General features: G+C 42.7%; 1 protein-coding gene across 1 annotated transcript in view; it reads right to left on the bottom strand.

The window, feature by feature from the left end:
- The window catches only part of LOC311135168 (inositol 1,4,5-trisphosphate-gated calcium channel ITPR2-like), a 148,623-nt gene that overhangs the window by 102,707 nt on the left and 19,685 nt on the right, over positions 1–26,231 (bottom strand). Inside the window, exons 2-22 of the mRNA XM_084169086.1 lie at positions 20,776–20,846; positions 19,944–20,062; positions 19,119–19,205; positions 16,669–16,827; positions 13,060–13,158; positions 12,212–12,295; positions 11,760–11,906; positions 11,276–11,371; positions 9,735–9,788; positions 7,466–7,617; positions 7,071–7,170; positions 6,698–6,858; positions 6,063–6,204; positions 5,332–5,490; positions 3,229–3,401; positions 2,562–2,681; positions 2,078–2,260; positions 1,562–1,813; positions 1,055–1,202; positions 614–761; positions 65–261 (exon numbers count right to left, since the gene is read on the bottom strand). Coding sequence (XP_084025212.1) covers positions 65–261; positions 614–761; positions 1,055–1,202; positions 1,562–1,813; positions 2,078–2,260; positions 2,562–2,681; positions 3,229–3,401; positions 5,332–5,490; positions 6,063–6,204; positions 6,698–6,858; positions 7,071–7,170; positions 7,466–7,617; positions 9,735–9,788; positions 11,276–11,371; positions 11,760–11,906; positions 12,212–12,295; positions 13,060–13,158; positions 16,669–16,827; positions 19,119–19,205; positions 19,944–20,062; positions 20,776–20,846 — 2,851 coding nt within the window. The remainder of the gene's footprint in view (positions 1–64; positions 262–613; positions 762–1,054; positions 1,203–1,561; positions 1,814–2,077; positions 2,261–2,561; positions 2,682–3,228; positions 3,402–5,331; positions 5,491–6,062; positions 6,205–6,697; positions 6,859–7,070; positions 7,171–7,465; positions 7,618–9,734; positions 9,789–11,275; positions 11,372–11,759; positions 11,907–12,211; positions 12,296–13,059; positions 13,159–16,668; positions 16,828–19,118; positions 19,206–19,943; positions 20,063–20,775; positions 20,847–26,231) is intronic.

The following is a 26,231-nucleotide window of genomic DNA, read 5'->3' as shown; positions in this document are numbered from 1 at the left end:
GCCACTCCTTTAGAACAGTTACAGGTAACTGGCCCGCCAGACCACATGGTGGTGCTCCACTCACCTGTAGGATCTCAATGATTTTGAGCTTGGTGTCCATGACCATGACGTCCTCATTGTCGGGCAGAAGGAAGGGTTGTATTCCGTGCTGGAGGGACGGGGGCGTGTCGGGGAGGTGGTGAGGCAGGACGTACCCTCTACTCAGCACCATCTGGGTCATCATCTCCCCCACGCCGTGGATGGTACGCAACACGTTGTTCCCTGGAGGACATGGAGACCCCGGAGGTGTTCATTGGGCACCAAACATAAGGAAACGGACTGAAACAGAGAGGGACTACCTGGCCTTGTACATTAAGGAACGCTAATCTTCTGTTGCAAAATGTTTCAAAACATTTTACGTTAAGTGTCCTAATTAACACGACCCAGGTCATAAAAGCTCTTTAATAAAGAGACGAGGAGAGTATCCCTTGAAGTTTCACATCTGGAAACTCATCTATCAATTAGTATATATGCATTGTGCATATACTTAATAAACTTAGTAAACAAATCAATTGTTTTGTGATTTAATTAAATGTTTGAATCAGTTAATTCATTCATTCTCTGTGTGACTCACCTGCCTCGGGACTCTTGCTGAGCTTGTCCATGTAGGTGAGTGGGTGCTGGACAAAGTCCAGTATGGCCAGCAGGGTGCGTGTGAGACGCAGCAGCTCACTGAAGCTGTAGAAGCCAAAGTAGACCAGGTTACGGGCCAGATGTACCACCTACAACACCGGAGACGAGGTTTCCCCACAGAGGCCAGAGTTAGACGCAACCTTAACATCAGAAAGTGATCATGTCTGTTACTATCTTTGTGTTGGCTAGGGGGGGTGGTCACCACTGGGTGAGGTGGGAGAATGACTGTTGTAAGGTTGTATTATTGTTTTTGTGGTGTTACTGTATATGTCATGAACGTTTTAATAAAAATTGACCAGAAAAAATTGAAAGTGAGGATGTCTATATCCATAGTTTGGAATGGATAACAACCAATCACACAAATAGTTGTGTGCTTTTTTACCTCCAGAGTCAGTTCATTCTTCTCTTTGTCTCCAAAGGGAAAGGGCTGACTGACCACGTCCTTGAGGTATTCCTCTACAAACTCCATGGTGGGGGCAAACTTCCTCTTCATCTCCTCTCTGGAGGTGTCTCTGAACTCATACTCATACCTATGGAGACAGTTATAGAGGATAGTTATTATATAGCACAGCAACTATACAGTCTCTACATGAGAATCTAATTAACAAAGAAATTCAATGTCAGTTGTTTAAACCTATGAAATAGACCTTCAGCCTAGAAAATCTGACTGCAATGTTTCTCTAGAGAAAAGAAAGTGCTCTCGCTACCTAGATGCATGAAACATGCAGCAAACTGAAGATGCAATTAATCTGTGATGACTCTCTACCCAGAGGTAATTTTCTTTCAAGTGGTGTGCCAGTTACAGATTCAGTATGTTATTGCCACATCCACAGATCCCAAAGCCACATAAAACACACCCCACCATCTCCACCCCAACCCCCCCACTCACTCGTGGATGGTGATCTTGGAGGGGATCTCGGTCCAGAGTCGGGCGTAGCGCACAGCCACCACGGCCTCCTGGGGCTCGCGGTTCACGTGCATGTGCAGCATGAGGCGGCAGAAGGAGGCGCGAAGGTTGTAGGGCAGGCAGTCGTCAAACATGCAGCGCAGGATCAGGTCCACAGGAAGCTGGCTGGACACCTGGTTGATAGCCAGGTACTGGCGGTCCAGACACATCTTGGCAAACAGGTTGAGCTGGTATCTGGAGGGTGGATGGGGAAGGGGGGAGATGGAGAGGAAATACATGGAGAAGAGATGTCATAGGTGTGTCATAGAAATATGACATGTGAAATGTTTGGTAGTTGGACTGAAGACGCACACCCAAATGATTGACAAGGTGTACTGTAGACTAACGGACCAGAAACTAAGTTGAACACTCGATACATCAATAAATAGGAGAACCAACGTTTCGCCATCCAGAGACAATAAAGACTTTGAACACCTTGCTGCAGTAGCTGTCTAGTACCTGTAGTAGGTGATGATGTCGCTGTCCAGCTTGTGGTTGCCCTTGGCGTCCTGGGCCAGGTGGCGGATGGACTTGCCGTGCGGCTCCTTGTGGCTGTCGATCCAGTAGAGCCACACCTCCTCGTCCTCTGTGTCCTCCAACAGCAAGGACGACTCCAGGGATGTCTCTGTGTTGGGGATGAGCCTGGGGGGGGAATGGAAGCATTCATTTTTCACTTTGGAGCTCAAAACACACACCCACATATACACTACCACACACAATATCTGCTACTTCTCTTTGCACATCTGCATACACCAGCTTAATGATATTCACCCAAGCTGTGTCTTTTTACACAGATGTAACAGCTTATGTGATTGTGAACTTCTAGTGTATAACACAGCCATGTCAAACATCAGTCCCCAATCTGAAAACCTGGGCACCAGTGTTCGGTAGAGAGCACAGGCATGTGTGTGTGTTTGTGTTTGTGTGTGTGTGTGTGACTCACTTGGTCTGGATGAGGATGTCAGCATTGGCGGAGTTCAGCATGAATTTACAGATGAGCTCCTGTGTCACTGGAATGGCTGTCTTATTGGACACACACAGGTCTGACAGATAGTCCAGGAACCTGATTGGACAGAAGAACACAACCAAACATATTGGACAAAATCTGCTCAAAGACGTTGAACCCAGTACAGTGGCTTAACAATACCTAACAATCACAGGCAACACAAATATACCGTAATATACATAGGTTTTTTGTTTGTGTGGCACATTGTGCTTTCTAGCCCCAGTGTGTATATCTAACCATAAACATTGGGAGTTTCATGGATCAAATGTGTGTGTGTGTGTCATATGCATGTTATAATTAAGCAATAAGACCCGAGGGGGTGTGGTATATGGCTAATATACCACGGCTAAGGGCTGTTCTTATGCACGACGCAACGTGAAGTGCCTGGATACAGCCCTTAGCTGTGGTATATTGGCCATATACCACAAACCCCCGAGGTGCCTTATTGCTATTATAAAATGGTTACCAACATAATTAGAACAGTAACAATTTATGTTTTGGTATTCCATGGCTTTCAGCCAATCAGCATTCAGGGCTCGAACATTTATAATGTGTGTTATATATAGTACACACATTTCTCCTTCCTGCTCTGCTCTGTCCTGACCTGGGCTCTCGGTTGCGTCGCAGCAGTTTGACAAAGGTCTCAATCTCCTTGGCTGTGATGTGTTTCTCCAACAGCTTGCGGTTGTTGTGGAGCAGAGCTGTAATGGTGTCCTCCGCCAGGATCTCATAACCGATCTGAGACTGCATGATGGAGAACTTCTTGGCTATGTACTCCTGGAGGGCAGAATGAGACCAGTTAGTCGCGATGGATACCACTATAGGAATACATCTGGGTCGGGTATATGAACTTGTCCAATAATAAATGCTCACTTTCGTGTTCCGTTGCAATTTGTTTTCAAATTAAACTAAATCAAATCACATTTTTGTCACATGCGCTGAATACAAAAGGTGTAGACTTTACCGTGAAATGCTTACCTTCCAAACAACGCAAAAAAAAGTTGTACTACTGTCTGCCCTAATGAACACGACCTTGTTGTGATGGGTTGGCTGATAGGGTTAAGAGTTTCTGCTTGAGATACTTCAACCAGCACACAATGGATCTTCATCTTTCACATACACGACTTCCTACATATACATTACCAGTCAAAAGTTTGGACACACCTACTAATTCAAGGGTTTTTCTTTATTTTTACTATTTTCTACATTGTAGAATAATAGTGAAGACATCAAAACTATGAAATAACACATATGGAATCATGTAGTAACCCAATAAGTGTTAAACAAATCAAAATATATTCGAGATTTGAGATTCTTCAAATAGCCACCCTTTGCCTTGATGACAGCTTTGCACACTAATGGCATTCTCTCAACCAGCTTCACCTGGAATGCTTTTCCAACAGTCTTGAAGGAGTTCCCACATATGCTTAGCACATGTTGGCTGCTTTTCCTTCACTCTGCCGTCCGACTCATCCCAAACCATCTCAATTGGGTTGAGGATTGTGGAGGCCAGGTCATCTGACGCAGCACACCATCACTCTCCTTCTTGGTAAAATAGCCCTTACACCGCCTGGAGGTATGTTGGGTCATTGTCCTGTTGAAAAACAAATGATAGTCCCACTAAGCCCAAACCAGATTTGATGGCGTATCGCTGCAGAATGCTGTGGTAGCCATGCTGGTTAAGTGTGCCTTGAATTCTAAATAAATCACAGACAGTGTCACCAGCAAAGTGCTTTACGGTGGGGCGGAGATCATCCGTTCACCCACACCGCGTCTCACAAAGACACGGCGGTTGGAACCAAAAATCTCAAATTTGGACTCCAGACCAAAGAACACATTTCCACCGGTCTAATGTCCATTGCTCGTGTTTCTTGGCCGAAGCAGGTCTCTTCTTCTTATTGGTGTCCTTTAGTAGTGGTTTCTTTGCAGCAATTCGACCATGAAGGCCTGATTCACACAGTCCCCTCTGAACAGTTGATGTTGAGATGTGTCTGTGACTTGAAGCATTTATTTGGGCTACAATTTCTGAGGCTGGTAACTCTACTGAACTTATCCTCTGCAGCAGAGGTAACTCTGGGTCTTCCATTCCTGTGGCGGTCCTCATGAGAGCCAGTTTCATCATAGCGCTTGATGTTTTTTTTTTATGTTCCATATTGACTGACCTTCATGTCTTAAAGTAATGATGGACTGTTGTTTCTCTTTGCTTATTTGAGCTGTTCTTGCCATAATATGGACTTGGTCTTTTACCAAATAGGGCTATCTTCTGTATACCCCCCTACCTTGTCACAACAAAACTGATTGGCTCAAATGCATTAAGAAGAAAAGAAATTCCACAAATTAACTTTTAAGAAGGCACACCTGTTAATTGAAATGCATTCCAGGTGACTACCTCATGAAGCTGGTTGAGAGAATGCAAAGAGTGTGCAAAGCTGTCATCAAGGCAAAGGTTGGCTATTTGAAGAATATATTTTGATTTGTTTAACACTTTTTTTGCTTACTACATGATTCCATAAGTGTTATTTACTAGTTTTGATGTCTTCACTATTATTCTACAATGTAAAAAATAAAGAAAAACCCTTGAATGAGTAGGTGTGTCCAAACTTTTGACTGGTAGTGTAAGCTTATATTTTATAACAAACAGTTATTGATCTTATTGACCAAGATAGAGTCAGGGTTGCGAGTTGGACAAAGCTACAGTGCTACTAGCCTGGTTCTTGCGGTAGTCCTGTTGGGAGTGGCGCAGCACCCGGTAGCACAGCTGCAGCATGTACTTAAAGGGAGCGTAGCGCTGGTCCCCCAAGTCCTCCAGCTTCAGCATGGGCCCCTCCCCCAGGTCCGTGAATGGGGCCTTCAGAATACCAAAAATCTGGAGAAATCAGACAGCAGAAGAGAGAAGAGATCAGAGAGAGAGAGACAGACAGACAAATGACTTGTTGATGCCAAAACAATTGCACTTTACAAATTATTCTGTTGTTGTCCGTATCATCCCTAATCACAGTAATTACCACTGCCAGCATCATTACCACTAACAATGCTATTAGCACAGCCTTTGGAATAATTGACTTGAATTATTAATCCCTTAAATTACTGTGATTAGAGGGAGCCTGCTTTCTGCACTCTGTTGCCCATAAGTCACAGTGTGATGGCCATTGGAAGGAGACAGTGGAATTCACCTTCTAGCTTGGGTGCCAGTCTGCTTCTGCGTTAGCAAATAAGTCTATTAAGTCAAAATAAATCTGCACACTTTTAGCTCAATTTAACAGTGTTTGTAAGATACAAATAGCTTCTCTTTGTCATCATTACCCAATATAATTGTTATGACAACAACAGACAACACAGGAACTGGCCAAAGCAGAATCAGATATAAGACCAAAGCTAGAGGATACTTCTTTAGGCGATATTCTGGGAGAGTGTGTGTGAGTGTATGAGTGAGCTGACCTGGGCTAGAATGTTCTGTTCCCTCATTAGTTTCTGTCTTTCCCTGTTGGGGTTGGAGATGACCACAGACAGCACGTCCTGACCGTTGTTGGGGACCTCGCACACAAAGAAGATCAGGTCCTCTAACAGCTTAGTCACAAACCTGGGAAACACGGGCCCCCAAAATAACATTAGTTGATATGACAGAAGTACACAGAACACATTATCTGTCTGAAAGCCAAAGTTATTGCAGACATCGAGATTCCATAGGGAATGAGGAAATTAATACATGCAATAAAAATTATAATTGAAAACAGATTGAATTACACAGTATTGGACCAAATAAACAGTGTAACCCTCTTGGCCGTGTCACTAGGGGGCATACTCTAGCGCCTATACTGACTGTATCACGTTGTATTCTACTCAGGAGCTATATTCGATTGCATTGCACTGTCTAACAACGTTACTAGCCTTCACATCCTTGTTTCCTCCATTCGGCTCGCTCTCAAAGCACATTGGAGGAGAGGATCCAAAGACCCTGCCCTCCGACCACCTCCTCAGATGCGCAAGTAAGGAGGAAGCAAGGATTTGCTGGCTAGTAACATTTCCAGACACAGCCAGGGTGTCTTGGTTGTGTCAGCAGGGCTGTGCTGTACCTCCTCTCGTTCTGAGCAATGTTGCCGTACTGCAGCTTCCTCACGGTCAACTCCAGGACCTTGTTGGCATCGTTGGCAAAGTCCAGGTCTCGGACCTCAAACAGGGGTACAGAGACAATAGCAAATGCCTCCTTGTCCTCCTTCGTAGGGCACGTGCCAATCTGTGGGTAGAGGGCATACAGTATCAAATGAACTACTCATGTGTACTGTAGGCCTATAGACTCAACAACAATCCCTCCAAACTCCACAATGAACCCTATGTCTAATAGTAACTTACAATGTTGAAAAGTTTGTGAAAAAAGTTTGTGACAATATTATTATAAGCACAAAAAATATAAGTGGAACTTAAAACAGCAGGGGGGTAGTATTGGACCTTGAGCATGACAGGGCGCTCCTCCTCAGCGTCGATGGGGAAGTTGGTGCTGCTCACCCAGGTGTTGGTACACAGGTGTCTCAGCCGTACGTACGAGTTCCTGAGGGAAGGCACAGTGTGTTCGAAGTGTGTTTTGAAGTGCTGAGCGATTAACCGAAATTTCATCGGTTCAGTTACTTGAATTCCATTTAGTTTTTTTTTGTGAGCTCAATGCGCTGTTTCTCTAGAGAGAAATCCTATCAAGCATGAGAGACATCAAATCAAGAACAAACTGTGGGATGCTGTAGGGAGTTGTAGTTTTCAATAGGAAAATATTCAACCTAGTTCTAACCGACCTTTAAATGTTTTCAGTGTTTTAGATATTTTAAAATGTGTTTTAGCGGCCAGTCTCTGACCTGGGCACCAGACAGTCAGCCATCTGCAGCGTGGTGGCGTCCAGCTCAAACAGAGAGGCGATGTCGTTGCCATGGGGCACAGACACCAGGGTGCAGGCTATCTTCTCTGCAGCCTGACGCTTCTTCTTGGAGTACACTGTATCTGTCTCCGTCTGCAGACAGACAGCACAGACACACAAAGATGGATACCAAAGTTCTTGCAACTAAAGCATTCTCAATGCTAATATCAATAAACCTGTGACACAGATTCAAAGCACTGTAAAAAAACAAAAACAATGGCAGCTTATGTTATTAGAATGAGACAGTGGATGAGGTTTGGACTGCACTGTGTGGATGCTGCAGACAGATAATAGGCCAGTACTGGGAGGGTTAACCGCTGCAGTGCTCTCTGCGTGTCAATGGGAAAGAGCTCCTCTGAGCCACCCCTGTGCCTTATCACCTCCTCTCCCCCCTCCTCTCCTCTGGGTGACTCACTCCATCCAGCAGTACATAACAGCACAGCAGAGCAGACAGCACGTCTGTCTCCCCTCCCTCCATCTCTTCATCTCCCTCTCTCACAGAGCACCCACACACTCAGACTTTATATAAGGGGCCCACTGAGTGTCTGAGCAGAGTTTGTGTTCCTGTGTGAGCGGAGGCAGAATACCAATGCAGAAGGTCGGCAAGTGCAGGAAAATCTGTCTTGAAATAGAGTTTGTACATTGTCTACGTTGTGTACATTACATTTACATTTTAGTCATTTAGCAGACGCTCTTATCCAGAGTGACTTACAGTTAGTGAGTGCATAAAAAAATTTTTCTCCATACTGGTCCCCCGTGGGAAATGAACCCACAAACCTGCCGTTGAAAACGCCATGCTCTACCAACTGAGCTACACGTTGGTAGAGCAACATGGGTTGGAACAGAACAGAAAACAACAAAAATGTTAAGGAACCGAAAAGGAACCTGGAATTAAAGTGATCCATACTGTTCCGGAACAGAACCGTTATTTTAAAAGCGTGGCAACCGGTTAATAACGTTCCAGGGTTTTTTTGGGACTAGAAAAAAATAAGTGCAAAGCCCTCTCTCTGTCACTCAGAAACGTATTCCAGTGTCTGCCTGCAAGTTGAAGATCTTTGCCAGTGTGTGTACGTGTTTAGGCAACCTGCCCCTCCCCCCTCTTAAGCATAGGCTACTGCACTGACGTTACAAGCGTAATTCAGAAGATAGGGAGAAGATATTTAATTAGCTAGAGAAGAATGGATACATTTTTTTCAATGCTAGTTAAGGATACTATAGGCCTAATTATCATGTTTCACTTACTAACTTCAAAAAGCTGTGTTATTAACTCTGGTGCCGCTCTGCACATGCAAGCTTGTTAGCTAGCTAGCTAGTTCAAGCTTACTAGCTAGCTCAAAGGACATTTAAAAGTTCCTCCATAGAAGCCGCTCCTCCTAGGTATAATTCTGTGGACATAATTCTATAAAGCATGTCATAACAAGATGCCCAGCGCTTCAAGCCTCCTCCTCAACCCTCTCACCCCACCTGCAAAATTTCAGTAGCATCTTGTACCATAGGCTGCACTTGTCTGTCCATCACACCTGTAAACAACTAGCTTGCTTGCTCTATTCGCACTGATTTGTGAAGTAATTTAATGAGCTAAAAAAAACAACTTGATTTCAGAGGTTAAAAAGGGAACAATATAAACCGGTACTTTTTATTTTGTTGCTCGGGAACAGTAGAACGGAACAAAAAAAATAGTGGTTCTGTTCAGAACTAAACGATTGGAAAATAATTTTGGTTACAACCCCTGGTTGTGTATGTTGTGAGTGTGTGTGTGCATGCAAGTGTGTGTGAGAGAGAGAAAGATAAAAAGAGAGAGAGAGGAAAGAAGGGAAGAAAGTGAGCGGATGAGTCTGTTCTTGCTGATGAGTAAGAGGAAAAGCTATTGCATAATAGGAGTTTGAGGTGGTGTGAGAGAACAGAGGGCCCAAGCAGGAGGCCCAGCGTTTGACAGGTGCACTCCCTCTACCACTGCATAGAAACACACCCACACAAAGTTGCTCTCTTAGCAGAAACACACTGTTTGTAGAGGATGCACAGTTTGATCTACCCTTTATGCAGTACTAGTTGTAAAATCTCATCTAAGAGAGACCATGGTCATGCATTGTTAAACACAACACATACCAGAATACTCATAGATATACCATGTGGTTGAAATCAGTGGAAATGAGATCCAGACTAAGGTCCATCAGACAGGAATATGAAAACCAGAAGAGTGTTTCACTAACCTGATTCACCTCTGCTTTAGAATCCACACTCTCATCCCGGAAATCAGGGTTAATCTATAGAAAGAAAAGAAAGTCAGTCAGTTAGTCAGACAGTCAGTCAACTGTTCAGACCACACACTCTTCACACCATTAACAGTTTGTTGATTGTGATTAAGTTGACAGATTTGATCAACTTTATTATCTCCTTGGGGAAATTATTTTTGCAGTGCTGCACCTGTACAGCACAATGAAGGAGATTACAGAGAGAGAGGGCCATAATAGTGATGGGTCGTTTGCGAACGAATAGCTCTTTTTGAACAGATACTTTTGGTGAACGTCGGTAACCGAATTGTATCTGCGAAAGAGCTGTTCATTTGGCTCCTTGATTTGCATACTGCTTTTTGAGCTCCAGACAACGATTATAGATAAGTTATAAAAACATTCTCTGAAGATGGTAATTCTTCACTGCAGGAACAATAGGTAGTGGGGAGAGAGCCACAATCTGGTCCACACTCAATTTTGCAGTAATCTAATTTCTTCAGGTAAAATGTATTTGAACTCACATTTCACGTTCTGACATAAATGGTAGGAAATGTGAAATTTCATGTTTTTTCATCCATTTCTAAGCGCTACTGAATGATGAGCCATGTAGGAACTAAATGAACGGCTCATTTTAGGTGAACGTAGCCAAAATATCCGGCTCACAATAAAGACTTGGGATACCCATCACTAGGCCATAAAAATGGGAACACTGCCATCTGCAGCACGTCTGGAACAACAACATCTGCTCACCTCTCACTACAAGCCTGATCCCAGATATGTATAATGTACATAAACACAGTCTGTAGCTAGAGGCCTAGCCAAATCCCAACTCCTCTGACTTTAGTTTTCATGCCATACATGAGTAATCAGTACAGTTGGCTAAAGCACACAGTATTCACAAAGAATCTCAGAGCAGGATTGCTGATATAGGATCAGTGTTTACTTTTAGATCCTAATTAATAGGATTATATGGACAGGTAGGACCTGATCCTAGACCAGCACCCTTACAGCCTGACCACAGAGAGAGGACTGACATAAGAGACAGTACAGAGACAGTAGTCTACAAAGAAAGCTGCATTATGGTCTGTTGGCACTTCTCACAGTTTCATGTAAAGTAGGGATTAACAAGTAGTGACAGGATGTTAACCAGAGTGGAAAACACCCACACATTGGCAATCTGTCAAGTCAGAAAACACTCAAACAAGAGATGGTAGCGTTGGTCATTGCACATACTTAGTCAAAGATTTTCCATCATGTGATAAGATAAGTATTATATTTTGTGGAATGTATTATATTGTGGGTTTTTGGAAATTAAAAAAGCAATGAAAATGAACAACATCCTGTATTACTGTACAAGATGAGTCATTCATGGACAGAGTATTTAAATTAACAGTATTCAAATTCAGCAGCAGAGTCAAAACACAATGAAAAGACAACCGACAACCAAAATAACCGTTTGACACACAGTCAAAGAGAGAGAGCGAGAGCGAGAGAGAAGGAGGGAGAAAGTAACACCCTACCTCTGCAGCCAGGTAGTTCCCAGTGGCCAGGTGTTTGAAGCGAAACAGGCTGTTCCACTGGCCGGCACCCCCTCTGCAGGGGTCGTAGTGCACAACCTGCCATAGAGAAACACACATTTAAAACACACTGATCAACGAAGAAAGAACCCTCAACATCACTTAGCGCCATTAATAACATCATAGTATGAGGTAATGTATTTGTTCACGAGGAAGACACTTGTTTAATCTCCCTCTGGGGAATTTCCTATTCAAAACAGGTGTTTCCACTCGTTCTACCAAATCAAGAGCTTCTCACTCCGTCCCAATTCTCTGTTCTAAGTATGCACTTGTTCACTTGTCTTTGTTGATTTAAAGGCAAAGGACTGGTGTAAGAAATGGTGGAAACTAACCCACACCAATACATGTGTGACGAGGAGTGCACGGGTGCACACTTTGGGAGAATTGGGACGGAACCATTGCAGTAGGCAAACAGTGCAGTAGGTACCTCTATTTCCCAGAGTGCTTTGGAACTGGTGGCGGAGGTGGCAGACTGTCTCAGGGTGGTCCTGAGGAAGATGTGCTGCTGATTCCTGTACTCGTCACATGTCAGGAACTTCTCCTGTTCGGCGTGGAACAGACGCACCACATCACCCTGACAGAGATGACAACAACATGGTTTAGCTGTTTGGGCTAAGAAACTGAAAATAAACACTTTAAAGTAACACTTGATTTGAGTTATTATCAACTGAGCATAAATTATCATAATTTAATTATTATAATCATGATGCCATAATAAAAAATAAAAAAACTTTAAAATGTGGATGTGAAAGCATGAATTCTTTCACCTAAGACAGAGAGCCTCCCCATCAACAAACTTTGCATACAACCCTCTGTCTGCACTGAAGGACATTAGGCAGGCAGCATGTCGAAGAGGTAAGATAAAGACAAAACACTCACTCCTTTGAGGACGTCCTCTCTGTAGTCACTGAACTTCATGAACAGAGTGACCTTCCAGCTGGTGTTGCAGTTCACAGCGTTCACCTACAGAAAAACCAAGGAGAGGAGCAGAGAAGACCAACGGACTGTCATGACTATACCTGAATTATACACATATTTTCAGAGCCTCAGATAGCTGCTGGTTTGCCATTCCTGCAACAATGCCGGTTCTGCAACCATGAAAGGACAATTTTTATGGACAGTGATAGCCGGAAGGTAGAGAGGGAGACCGATAGAGAGAGAGACAGAGTAGGGTCAGAGGTGGTATTCGTGACCCCGTCGCCAGCGGGTATGTATGGACCGGAGTCTGCAGCACTACCACTAGACAAGATTCTTAAGGTTCTTAATACCTGCTGCAATCAGGCAGGTTTCCAAACGCATGTTATGATATGGGTGCGTTAGCGAGTCGTTATGGTTAAAGGTTAAGGGTTAGGATAAGGTTAGGTTACGGTATGCTAGAGAGTGGTTAGAGTACATTTAGGTTTAGGCATACTAGCAAGTAGTTAAGGTAAGGGTTAAATAAAGACACGCCTAAATAAAAACAAGCCTAGATTCGAACCGCCGCCTGGATTCGAACCACCGCCACTCTCGTCTCATGAGTCCTATTCACTTAAAAAGGCAAACATGCTGACCAGCAGCTTTTTGGGAGTATTCAAAAATGCGACAATGCAGGAATTGTTGGAGATAGCAGGCTGGGACAGACACAACATGGCCATCATCCTTCTGCACCGTTTTTCCATGCATACAGTACATTTTTACACGGTAACCGCTATACTGTAGCTCTAATCAAATTGTTTCATGGATCTTACCTCCTTGCAGCCAGGGTTGTCTAGCAGCTCAATGTTGCTGGCATGGAGAGGCTGCCCTGCGTTCACAGGCATCAAGACCACTTTGTCTCCCACCACCACCTAGGGACCAACCACAACAGGTCAGACACTAGCGTACACATGATTACAAGTAGAGTAGAGTGAGAGTAGAATATAGATACAAATGAGGCAGATGTCTAATCGGACCTATCACAGGACAATGGGACAGAGGTATGAGACACACTTCAAACAGCAAAGGTCCACAGTCACACCCTGTCCCATGCAGAGGGCAACTATCCATCCAGAGATAAGCATTCCCCACAACAATGCAAATAGGATGAGTGGGCTTATTCTGTGTGTCATTTTCAATAGCAGATGAGCACAAACCATGGTCAAATGAAGGAAGTGTAGCATGTAGGGTGTTTACAGTGCATATACATTAATTCACTCATACAGCTATGTGTGTGGTAGCGTGAATCGCTGAATGCAGTGTACTGTCCTGTATGCACCATAGTCTCAAACATCTACATTCAAACTGTACTCTACATTCAAAACACATAAATATCTCAATAAACAGACTGTAAATGGACTAAAATGGACAGGAGAAGAATTGTTCTTAAAGGCAGGCCATTCCAATAACAATGTAGCATCTATCTATCTACACTATACATACAAAAGTATGTTACCACCCCTTCAAATTGGTGGATTCTGCTATTTCAGCCACACCCGTTGCTGACCGGTGTATACAAATCGAGCACAGCCATGCAAGCTCCATAGACAAACATTGGCAGTAGAATGGCCTTACTGAAGAGCTCAGTGACTTTCAACGTGGCATCGTCATAGGAAGCCACCTTTCAAACAAGTCAGTTCATCAAATTTCTGCCCTGCTAGAGCTGCACTGGTCAACTGTAAGTGATGTTATTGTGAAGTGGAAATGTCTAGGAGCAACAACAGCTCAGCCGCGAAGTCGTAGGCTACACAAGCTTACAGAACGGGACCCTCGAGTGCTGAAGCACATTGAACAAATTTCTCACTACCGAGTTCCAAATTGCCTCTGGAAGCAACGTCAGCATAATAACTGTTCCTCGGGAGCTTCATATAATGGGTTTCCATGGCCGAGCAGCCGCACACAAGCCTAAGATCACCATGCCCAATGCCAAGCATCGGCTGGAGGGGTGTAAAGCTCACCGCCATTGGACTCTGGAGCAGTGGAAACACGTTCTCTGGAGTGATTAATCATGTTTCACCATCTGCCAATCCAACAGACGAATCCGGGTTTGGCGGACGGCAGGAAAACGCTACCTGCCCGAATGCATAGCACCAACTGTAAAGTTTGGTGGAGGAAGAATAATGGTCTGGGGCTGTTTTTCATGGTTCAGACTAGGCCCCTTAGTTCCAGTGAAGGGAAATCTTAACGCTACAGCATACAATGACATTCTAGAAGATTCTGTTCCTCCAACTTTTTGGCAACAGTTTCCTGTTTCAGCATGACAATGCCCCCTTGCATAAAGCGAGGTCCATACAGAAATTATTTGTTGAGATTGGTGTGGAAGAACTAGACTGGCCTATGAGGTCCTGAGCGCTCTGGAGCAGGTTTTCATCAAGGATCTCTCTGTACTTTGCTCTGTTCATCTTTCCCTCGATCCTGACTAGTCTCCCACTCCCTGCCGCTGAAAAACATCCACACAGCATGATGCTGCCACCACCATGCTTCACCGTAGGGATTGTGCCAGGTTTCCTCCAGACATGACACTGGGCATTCAAGCCAAAGAGTTCAATCTTGGTTTCATCAGACCAGAGAATGTTGTTTCTCATGGTCTGAGAGTCTTTATGTGCCTTTTGGCAAACTCCAAGCGGGCTGTCATGTGCCTTTTACTGAGGAGTGACTTCCATCTGGCCACTCTACCATAAAGGCCTGATTGGTGGAGTGCTGCAGAGATGTTTGTCCTTCTGGAAGGTTCTCCCATCTCCACAGAGGAACTCTGGAGCTCCGTCAAAGTGACCATCGGGTTCTTGGTCACCTCCCTGACCAAGGCCCTTCTCCCCCGATTGCTCAGTTTGACCGGGTGGCCAGCTCTAGGAAGAGTCTTGGTGGTTCCAAACTTCTTCCATTTAAGAATGATGGAGGCCACTGTGTCCTTGGGGACCTTCAATGCTGCAGAAATGTTTTGGTACCCTTCCCCCCCAACAATTCCTTCGACCTCATGGCTTGGTTTTTGCTCTGACATGCACGGTCAACTGTGGGACCTTATATAGACAGGTGTGTGCCTTTCCAAATCATGTCCAATCAATTCAATTTACCACAGTTGGACTCCAATCAAGTTGTAGAAACATCTCAAGGATGACCAATGGAAACAGGATGCACCTGAGCTCAATTACAAGTATCATGGCAAAGGGTCTGAATACTTATATAAATAAAGGTATTTCAGTTTTTCGAAGAAAATAAAAACTGTTTTCGCTTTGTCGTTATGGGGTATTGTGTGTAGCTTGATGAGGATGTGGAAAAAGTCAAGTGGTCTTAATACTTTCCCAATGCACTGTATCTATCGATAGCATTGCTGTAATCTAAAACTTCCAGTCAATAACAGTTAAAGGGCAACTCCACCACTTTTCAACCTAATTTTCATTATCTCCAGCACAATAAGTGTGTCAACATATGGAAAACTGCGCATTTCTACGTTTTGTAGAAAATAATATAAAGTTAAAATGTTCTACCTGGTGACATCAAAAGTTATAACAAAAAAAAAACGCTGATTTTCAAACACTATGATATTAGCGGTGATGTGGGAGCAAGAAAATACCCTCCCTTGGGCTAGAAACTCGTTGCAGGTTTAGAAAAACCACTGTTTTTTTTGTTTTAATCCTACCCTGTGATGTCACAGAGAAGCATTTTCTTTGACCTTTCTTCTTATCTTTTGAACCACAGATCATAGAAAAGCGCAGTTTTCACATATGTAGACACTGGTTTGGTGAATATGAGGTTGAAAAGTGGCGGAATGGCCTTTTAAGGGAAAAAATAGGAAATTGTACAAGACTAGTGGAAATGCACACACGTACTTAAGTTTTTCAATGCTCAATGACTACATGCAAGGCTAGTGCTAACATGCTTTCACAGCAAGTCTCATGGCCGAACACACACACCATGCACTTCAAACAAGAAGAATACCTTCCACCATAGGATGCTAAAGCAAAAGGAAAGGAGAAAACCAATCAAGTTATTTCAGAAGGATGAAGATATTACTTTGACATGGACATAATACCAATCTAATTAAAATATGACATGTTCAATATTAAGACGGCCCATACAAATTTAAAATAATTATTAACAATACTGAGGTTCATCATGAAGTTTGGTTTACAATAACATATCTATGGTAAGTAGGGCTAGGAGTTTTTCATCATCGGGTCACATGTTCGGGAAAAACTCCTGGCCCTAGTTACAGGGTACCTTCAAAGCAGTGGCCTGTAGTGAGTCAGGTCAGGGCCCCTTTTCATAAAGCGGCTCAGTAAAAGTGCTGATCTAGGATCAGTTTTGCCTTTCAGATAATAATGAAGAGGATTATAAAGACAAGGGGGACTTGATCCAAGATCAGCACTAACAGGGGTACCTACATTATCCCCCTCGCTGCGGAGTTTCCAGAAGGGCTGGATGTAGAACCAGGAGCCCTCATTGCCGGCTGGGTCCAGAGACACACGCATGGCGTTCTTCTCCAGCAGCGCCGGCAAACGCTTATTCACCGTCAAGTACTTGTTACTCTTTATATGCAGAAGCTGAGGGAGAAATAAATGGGGCCAATTTACAAGGACACATCATACACAAGGTCCATGGTTAGAATCCCACCACAACACCTAACTCTAATCTTAACCAATCACATTTATTTAGTGCTAGGAAACAGTTACCGTATGAAATTGGTACTTTTTTTTATTAAAGTGAGATGTAGGGCTAGTTCATAATTTTTATTTCACCAGACCAATTAATTATGAGCTCAGATTTTACTTGATTTGGAATTTACCTCAAAAGCCTTTCAATTTAGTTTCCGCTTGGGATAAGGGATAAGAACATTACCCAAATTATTTATACAGTACCAGTCAAAAGTTTGGACACACCTACTCATTCAAGGGTTTTTCTTTATTTTTACTATTTTCTACATTGTAGAACAATAGTGAAGACATCAAAACTATGAAATAACACATTTGGAATCATGTAGTAACCAAAAAAGTGTTAAACAAATCAAAATATATTTTAAATTTTAGATTCTTCAAACAGCCACCCTTTGCCTTGATGACAGTTTTGCACACTCTTGGCATTCTCTCAACCAGCTTCACCTGGAATGCTTTTCCAACAGTCTTGAAGGAGTTCCCACATATGCTGAGCACTTGTTGGCTGCTTTTCCTTCACTCTGCGGTCCGACTCATCCCAAACCATCTCAATTGGGTTGAGGTCGGGGGATTGTGGAGGCCAGGTCATCTGATGCAGCACTCCATCACTCTCCTTCTTGGTAAAATAGCCCTTACACAGCCGGGAGGTGTGTTGGGTCATTGTCCTATTGAAAAACAAATGATAGTCCCACTAAGCCCAAACCAGATGGGATGGCGTATCACTGCAGACTGCTGTGGTAGCCACGCTGGTTAAGTGTGCCTTGAATTCTAAATAAATCACAGACAGTGTCACCAGCAAAGCACCCCCACACCATAACACCTCCTCCTCCATGCGGAGATCATCCGTTCACCCACACCGCATCTCACAAAGACATGGCGGTTTGAACCTAAAATCTCAAATTTGGACTCCAGACCAAAGGACACATTTCCACCGGTCTAATGTCCATTGCTCGTGTTTCTTGGCCCAAGCAGGTCTCTTCTTCTTATTGGTGTCCTTTAGCAGTGGTTTCTTTGTAACAATTCAACCATGAAGGCCTGATTCACACAGTCTCCTCTGAACAGTTGATGTTGAGATGTGTCTGTTACTTGAACTCTGTGAAGCATTTATTTGGGCTGCAATTTCTGAGGTGCAGTTAACTCTAATGAACTTATCCTCTGCAGCAGAGGTAACTCTGGGTCTTCCATTCCTGTGGCGGTCCTCATGAGAGCCAGTTTCATCATAGCGTTTGATGGTTTTCGCGACTGCACTTGAAGAAACTTTAAAAGTTCTTGAAATGTTCCGTATTGACTGACCTTCATGTCTTAAAGTAATGATGGACTGTTTCTCTTTGCTTAATATAGACTTGGTCTTTTACCAAATAGGGCTATCTTCTGTATACCCCCCCTACCTTGTCACAACACAACTGACTGGCTCAAACGCATTAAGAAGGAAAGAAATTCCACAAATTAAACTTTTAACAAGGCACACCTGTTAATTGAAACGCATTCCAGGTGACTATCTCATGAAGCTGGTTGAGAGAATGCCAAGAGTGTCAAAGCTGTCATCAAGGCAAATGGTGGCTATTTGAAGAATCTCAAATATAAAATATTTGGATTTGTTTAACACTTTTTTGGTTACTATATGATTCCATATGTGTTATTTCATAGTTTTGATGTCTTCACTATTATTCTACAATGTAAAAAATTGTGAAAATAAAGAAAAACCCTTGAATGAGTAGGTGTGTCCAAACCTTTGACTGGTACTGTATATATATATATATATATATATATATATATATATATATATATATAACCTTTTTTTTTAAATAAAAGTTTCCCTTTTCTGGACAGATCATTCAAATAATGGCTTTAGCATGAAAGACGTACACAGAGCACTACATGAAAAAAACACCATATTTTAACAGCAAGAGACTGGACCTGACCAAACCACTTATTTTAATACGACTGTTTAAACCACAGTTAGAGGCCACAAGCCTTTTGAAAGCACACAGAACAAACCTGCACTAAATTGAAAATGTACTCTATGCCATTCATCATTGGCAATGTGAGGCACTAGAGGCCAGACTACAAACAGAAAGGCAGCCTTGGTGACCAAGTGAAAACAAACACAAGGTTCTGGGCACAAAGCAAACAGAGATATAGCTTCTGATAAGAAGAAGGAGTTGTCTGTAGTTGACTTTTACCTGGATGACGTTACTGTACTTTACCACCTCTCCCAGCAGCTTCTTATTCTCCGTCTCATTCTGCTTTTGTTCCAGTTCTGCTGCATGCTGAGACATGAACAAAAACATGTTTGGGACTGATTACATTGCAGTCACATTGTGCAGAATCACTGATCTAATCACCTTGCATCCCAAATGACTACTTGTGTGATCAAGATTAGCGATTCTGTGCCTCGGCTTGCTCAAACTGATCTTGGTTGACTTAAAAGGGGCAATCAGCAGTTGCTACATCCATTTTGTACCCATTGAATCTTGAAGAATATAACATATAAATGCCTCAATGCCATAGTTTAACTGACGTACTCAATCAGAACCCAAAATATATGTTTGTTGTACTCCAATTTTTGGAAACAAAGTAAATGTAAACAAGCACTGTTTAGTCTCAAAACATGGTTAAAACTATCATTTTGATATCATGGAGGTTCAGCCCTTGTATCCATAGCTCAGTCTATGAATTTGAGAGTGATTACACTTCCCCAGCCCCATCCCTCAGCTTTTTACTGAAATAGTGGCAGGAAGAACGCCTTGTTATTGTTTCTAATGCTGATTGGCCCTTTAAAGCAGTGTTTTTCGATCCAGGTCCTGGGGACCGACAGGGTAAGCAGACTTTTTTTCCAGACCAGCACTAACATACTTGATTTGACTACTTAACTATAGTAATGATTAAGCCCTTGATTAGGTGAATCAGTTGTGTTAGTGTGGGATGGATCAAAATCCTCCACATCCTGTGGTTGCCTTGCCCAGGACTGTGAATGAAGAACACTAGGTCTTGGAGACAGGTCATACCTGTAACTTCTTGAATAGGTCTTCTTGTGTGTCGTTGTTGCCTTGTTTGCCCTGTTTGGCCTTCCAGAACTGCTTCTGAGCCGAGTACCTGTTCATCGGACACACCTTGAACAGGCAGTCTGGAGAGAGAGACAAAGAGAGATATGGAGAGGAAGAAAGAAATGGGGAGAAAACGATGTAGAAAGATATAATGAAACAGAAACCGGAAGGGAGGTGTGTTAGAGAGAGGAATACAAACATGAATCAAACACTTTTTCTTCCAGAAAATTTTTCTAAATTTTAGTCATTTATCCAGATCGACTTACAGTTAGTGCATTAATCTTACGATAGCTAGGTGGGGCGACCATATATCTCAGTCATAGTAAGTACATTTTCCTCAATAAAGTAGCTATCAGCAAAGTCAGAACTAGTAAGGGGGGAAGGAAAAGTCAAGTCCAAGTGTTAATTCACAAAAGGCTTACTAATACATACTCATTTCAACGGCAAAGTGACACTAACTGTCAATTGAGTCTAGGTGACTGGTTAGGGGTAAATAGCATGTTTGTGGTTAATGGCTGTTAATTCACTGAGAGTCTATAAAGTCAGTTAAACACAACCTCCTGTGAAAACCAAACTGTTAAAACAACATGGGGGCCTTAATGGCCTGCTCAGTGTGTGTGTGTGTGTGTGTGTGTGTGTGTCTGCAGTAACCTTGGCACACTGCATTACTAGAGACTGCCCCTCACAGCCATCGTTCAGAGAAGCAGTGAGTAAATTAATTCAAACAACTCTTATTTAGTTAGGAATTGGGCCTTTGTGATTGGGAAGCTGGTCATCGACTCCTCCCACTCACCTCTGAACTTTTTGGGCGGATTGGCCAGGTCTCCTGCATCGGGTTGCACCACACACCTGTCATCAACAAGCCTGGGGAGACAACATAACCCACATAATTTCTACAGTTCATACGGGAGAGAACATAACACACATCTTTCCTACAATTATATATATATATATATACAGTGGGGGAAAAAAGTATTTAGTCAGCCACTAATTGTGCAAGTTCTCCCACTTAAAAAGATGAGAGAGTCCTGTAATTTTCATCATAGGTACATGTCAACTATGACAGACAAAATGAGAAAAAAAATCAAGAAAATCACATTGTAGGATTTTTAATGAATTTATTTGCAAATTATGGTGGAAAATAAGTATTTGGTCAATAACAAAAGTTTCTCAATACTTTGTTATATACGCTTTGTTGGCAATGACACAGGTCAAACGTTTTCTGTAAGTCTTCACAAGGTTTTCACACACTGTTGCTGGTATTTTGGCCCATTCCTCCATGCAGATCTCCTCTAGAGCAGTGATGTTTTGGGGCTGTCGCTGGGCAACACAGACTTTCAACTCCCTCCAAAGATTTTCTATGGTGTTGAGATCTGGAGACTGGCTAGGCCACTCCAGGACCTTGAAATGCTTCTTATGAAGCCACTCCTTCGTTGCCCCGGCGGTGTGTTTGGGATCATTGTCATGCTGAAAGACCCAGCCACGTTTCATCTTCAATGCCCTTGCTGATGGAAGGAGGTTTTCACTCAAAATCTCACGATACATGGCCCCATTCATTCTTTCCTTTACACGGATCAGTCGTCCTGGTCCCTTTGCAGAAAAACAGCCCCAAAGCATGATGTTTCCACCCCCATGCTTCACAGTAGGTATGGTGTTCTTTGGATGCAACTCAGCATTCTTTGTCCTCCAAACACGACGAGTTGAGTTTTTACCAAAAAGTTATATTTTGGTTTCATCTGACCATAGGACATTCTCCCAATCCTCTTCTGGATCATCCAAATGCACTCTAGCAAACTTCAGACGGGCCTGGACATGTACTGGCTTAAGCAGGGGGATACGTCTTGCACTGCTGGATTTGAGTCCCTGGCGGCGTAGTGTGTTACTGATGGTAGGCTTTGTTACTTTGGTCCCAGCTCTCTGCAGGTCATTCACTAGGTCCCCCCGTGTGGTTCTGTGATTTTTGCTCACCGTTCTTGTGATCATTTTGACCCCACAGGGTGAGATCTTGCGTGGAGCCCCAGATCGAGGGAGATTATCAGTGGTCTTGTATGTCTTCCATTTCCTAATAATTGCTCCCACAGTTGATTTCTTCAAACCAAGCTGCTTACCTATTGCAGATTCAGTCTTCCCAGCCTGGTGCAGGTCTACAATTTTGTTTCTGGTGTCCTTTGACAGCTCTTTGGTCTTGGCCATAGTGGAGTTTGGAGTGTGACTGTTTGAGGTTGTGGACAGGTGTCTTTTATACTGATAACAAGTTCAAACAGGTGCCATTAATACAGGTAACGAGTGGAGGACAGAGGAGCCTCTTAAAGAAGAAGTTACAGGTCTGTGAGAGCCAGAAATCTTGCTTGTTTGTAGGTGACCGAATACTTATTTTCCACCATAATTTGCAAATAAATTCATAAAAAATCCTACAATGTGATTTTCTGGATTTTTTTCTCTCAATTTGTCTGTCATAGTTGACGTGTACCTATGATGAAAATTACAGGCCTCTCTCATCTTTTTAAGTGGGAGAACTTGCACAATTGGTGGCTGACTAAATACTTTTTTTCCCCACTGTATATATATATATACACACACACACACACACACACACACATACATACGGTGCAATGAAAAAGTATTTGCCCCCTTTCTAATTTTCTCTACTTTTGCATATTTGTGATACTGAATGTTATCAGATCTTCAACCAAAACCTAATATTAGATAAAGGGAACATAAGTGAACAAATAACACAACAATTACATATTTATTTCATAAACAAAGTTATGCAACACCCAATTCCCCTGTTTGAAAAAGTAATTGCCCCCTTACACTCAATAACTGGTTGTGCCACCTTTAGCTGCAATGACTCCAACCAAATGCTTCCTGTAGTTGTTGATCAGTCTCTCACGTTGCTGTGGAGGAATTTTGGCCCACTCTTCCATGCAGAACTGCTTTAACTCTGTGACGTGTGGGTTTTCAAGCATGAACTGCTCGTTTCAAGTCCTGCCACAACATCTCAATTGGGATTAGGTCTGGACTTTGACTAGGCCATTCCAAAACTTCCAATTTGTTGCTTTTTAGCAATTTTCACGTAGACTTGATTGTGTGTTTTGGATCATTGTCTTGCTGCATGACCCAGCTGCACTTCAGCTTCAGCTCACAGACGGATGGTCTGACATTCTCCTGTAGAATTCTCTGATACAGAGCATAATTCATGGTTCCTTCTATTAAGGCAAGTCATCCAGGTCCTGAGGCAGCAAAGCATCCCCAAACCATCACACCACCACCACGCTTGACCTTTGGTATGATGTTCTTACTGTGGAATGCAGAGTTTGGTTTTCGCCAGGCATAATGGGACTCAAGTTTCCCAAAAAGCACCTGGATGATCATCAAGACTCTTGGAAGAACGTTCTATGGACAGATGATTCAAAAGTATAACTTTTTGGACGACATGGTTCCAGTAATGCCTGGCGAAAACCAAACTCTGCATTCCACAGTAAGAACGTCATACCAAAGGTCAAGCATGGTGGTGGTGGTGTGGTGGTTTGGGGATGCTTTGCTGCCTCAGGACCTGGACGACTTGCCTTAATAGAAGGAAGGAACCATGAATTATTCTCCTGTAGAATTCTCTGACACAGAGCAGGTCAGACCATCCGTCTGTGAGCTGAAGCTGAAGCGCAGCTGGGTCATGCAGCAAGACAATGATCCAAAACACACAATCAAGTCTACATGAAAATTGCTAAAAAGCAACAAATTGGACATTTTTTGAATGGCCTAGTCAAAGTCCAGACCTAATCCCAATTGAGATGTTGTGGCAGGACTTGAAACGAGCAGTTCATGCTTGAAAACCCACACCTCACTGAGTTAAAGCAGTTCTGCATGGAAGAGTGGGCCAACATTCCTCCACAGTGACGTGAGAGACTGATCAACAACTACAGGAAGCATTTGGTTAGAGTCATTGCAGCTAAAGGTGGCACAACCAGTAATTGAGTGTAAGGGGGCAATTACTTTTTCACACAGGGGAATTGGGTGTTGCATAACTTAGTTTATGAAATAAATATGTAATTGTTGTGTTATTTGTTCACTTATGTTCCCTTTATCTAATATTAAGTTTTGGTTGAAGATCTGATAACATTCAGTATCACAAATATGCAAAAGTAGAGAAAATTTGAAACGGGGCAAATACTTTTTCATAGCACTGCACACACACACACACACGTTCAAAAGTTTGGGGTCACAAAGAAATGTCCTTGTTTTTGAAAGAAAAGCATTTTTTTTGTCCATTAAAATAACATCAAATTGATCCGAAATACAGTGTAGACATTGTTAATGTTGCAAATGGCTATTGTAGCTGGAAATGGCTGATTTTTTATAGAATATCTACATAGGCGTACAGAGGCCCATTATCAGCAGCCATCAGTCCTGTGTTCCAATGGCACGTTGTGTTTGCTAATCCAAGTTTATCATTTTAAAAGGCTAATTGATAATTAGAAAACCCTTTTGCAATTATGTTAGCACAGCTGAAAACTGTTGTGCTGATTAAAGAAGCAATAAAACTGGCCTTATTGAGACTAGTTGAGTATCTGGAGCATCAGCAATTGTGGGTTCGAGTACAGGATCAAAATGGCCAGAAACAAATAACTTTCTTCTGAAATTCGTCAGTCTATTCTTGTTCTGAGAAATGAAGGCTATTCCATGCGAGAAATTGCCAAGAAACTGAAGATCTCGTACAACGCTGTGTACTACTCCCTTCACAGAACAGCGCAAACTGGCTCGAACCAGAATAGAAAGAGGAGTGGGAGGCCCCGGTGCACAACTGAGCAAGAGGACAAATACATTAGAGTGTCTAGTTTGAGAAACAGACGCCTCACAGGTCCTCAACTGGCAGCTTCATTAAATAGTACCTGCAAAACACCAGTCTCAATGTCAACAGTGAAGAGGTGACTACGGGATACTGACCTTCTAGGTAGAGTTGCAAAGAAAAAGCCATATCTCAGACTGGCCATCTTAATCTTTTATTTTTATTGGCCAGTCTGAGATATGGGACCGCCGAAAAAGATGGCAGCACTTTAGAGAGCTCCTAACAACGGCATACACTTTCATTTTTGTCTTCATATATTGACTTGAAGTACAGTTTAATATAAAGATCATTTACATTTTGAAACATCTTGCTAAAGTGGCGTTATTGGAATGTCTAAAGGAAAAAGTTGATGCGATACAAGAGGATGGAGGGGACAGAGGGATGGATTTCGACAATGGAGGATGCCATCTCCTGTCTGGAGAAGGGTCATGAGTATCACACGAAAAAGCTGGATATATTGTGGAATCGTGTCGAAGAACTTGAGAACAGAAGTAGAAGAAATACGGTGAGATCGGTTAATCTGAAAGAGGGGAGTGAGGCTGGCGGTGGACTAATCTCGTGTATGCAGAACATCAATGCAGAAGGATTTGATGACAGGCACTAATTCGAAATTGAACGAACCCTTTGCAGTTTAACCATGCCTGATGAGAATAGGTTCTCATCCACTTCCTACAATCTACAGCCCGGGACAAGGTACTTAAAGCGGTGAAAGAAAAGGGTGGCATTCAGTGGGAAGGCCGCCGGCTGTCTTTTTTCCCAGACCTTTCCAAGGAACTGGCAATGAAGAGGAAGAAGTTTGCAACGGCGAAGAAACAACTACACGAGAAGAACATCAGGCACACACTGTCATTCCCAGTGACCCTGCTCTTTACTTGGAAGGGAAATAAAATGATTTTCAAGGACAACTTGGAGGCAGAGAGCTTCTTGCTAGAGCAAGGTGTTTAGCCTAGATAAAGAAGATGAGACAAGGTAAAATACAAGTTGAATTGTTTGCTGTTTACTATACAAAATGAAGGTAGCCTGTGTTTGCGGGACTCTGGGGAGTGTTGCTAATTTAGCTTAGGCTTTCAGGCGCCTCACGGACTATAAGGAATTTTAAGTTGAGACTGCAGGTTATCTTCACTTCACGCTCACAGGCTATAACTACTCAGCGCAGAAATGGCTAATGGTTATGTAAACATAATCTCTTGGAATATTAATGGTTGTGGTAACCAAGTGAAGAAGAAAAAGATTTTCACATATTTAAAATCAAAACAGGCGGATATTGTGTTCATACAGGAATCACATTTAACAGATACAGTGGCACTGAAATTTAGAGGAGGCTGGGTTGCAGAAGTTTATCATAGCTCATTTAATTCCAAACAAAATGGGTTGATTATTCTGATAAGCAAAATACTTAAATT

This window comes from Coregonus lavaretus, assembly GCF_964263955.1.
Source record: "Coregonus lavaretus genome assembly, chromosome: 9".
Taxonomy (NCBI): Eukaryota; Metazoa; Chordata; class Actinopteri; order Salmoniformes; family Salmonidae; genus Coregonus; species Coregonus lavaretus.
The sequence above is the reverse complement of the archived record's forward strand: the minus strand, read 5'-3'. Positions and strand labels throughout refer to the sequence as shown.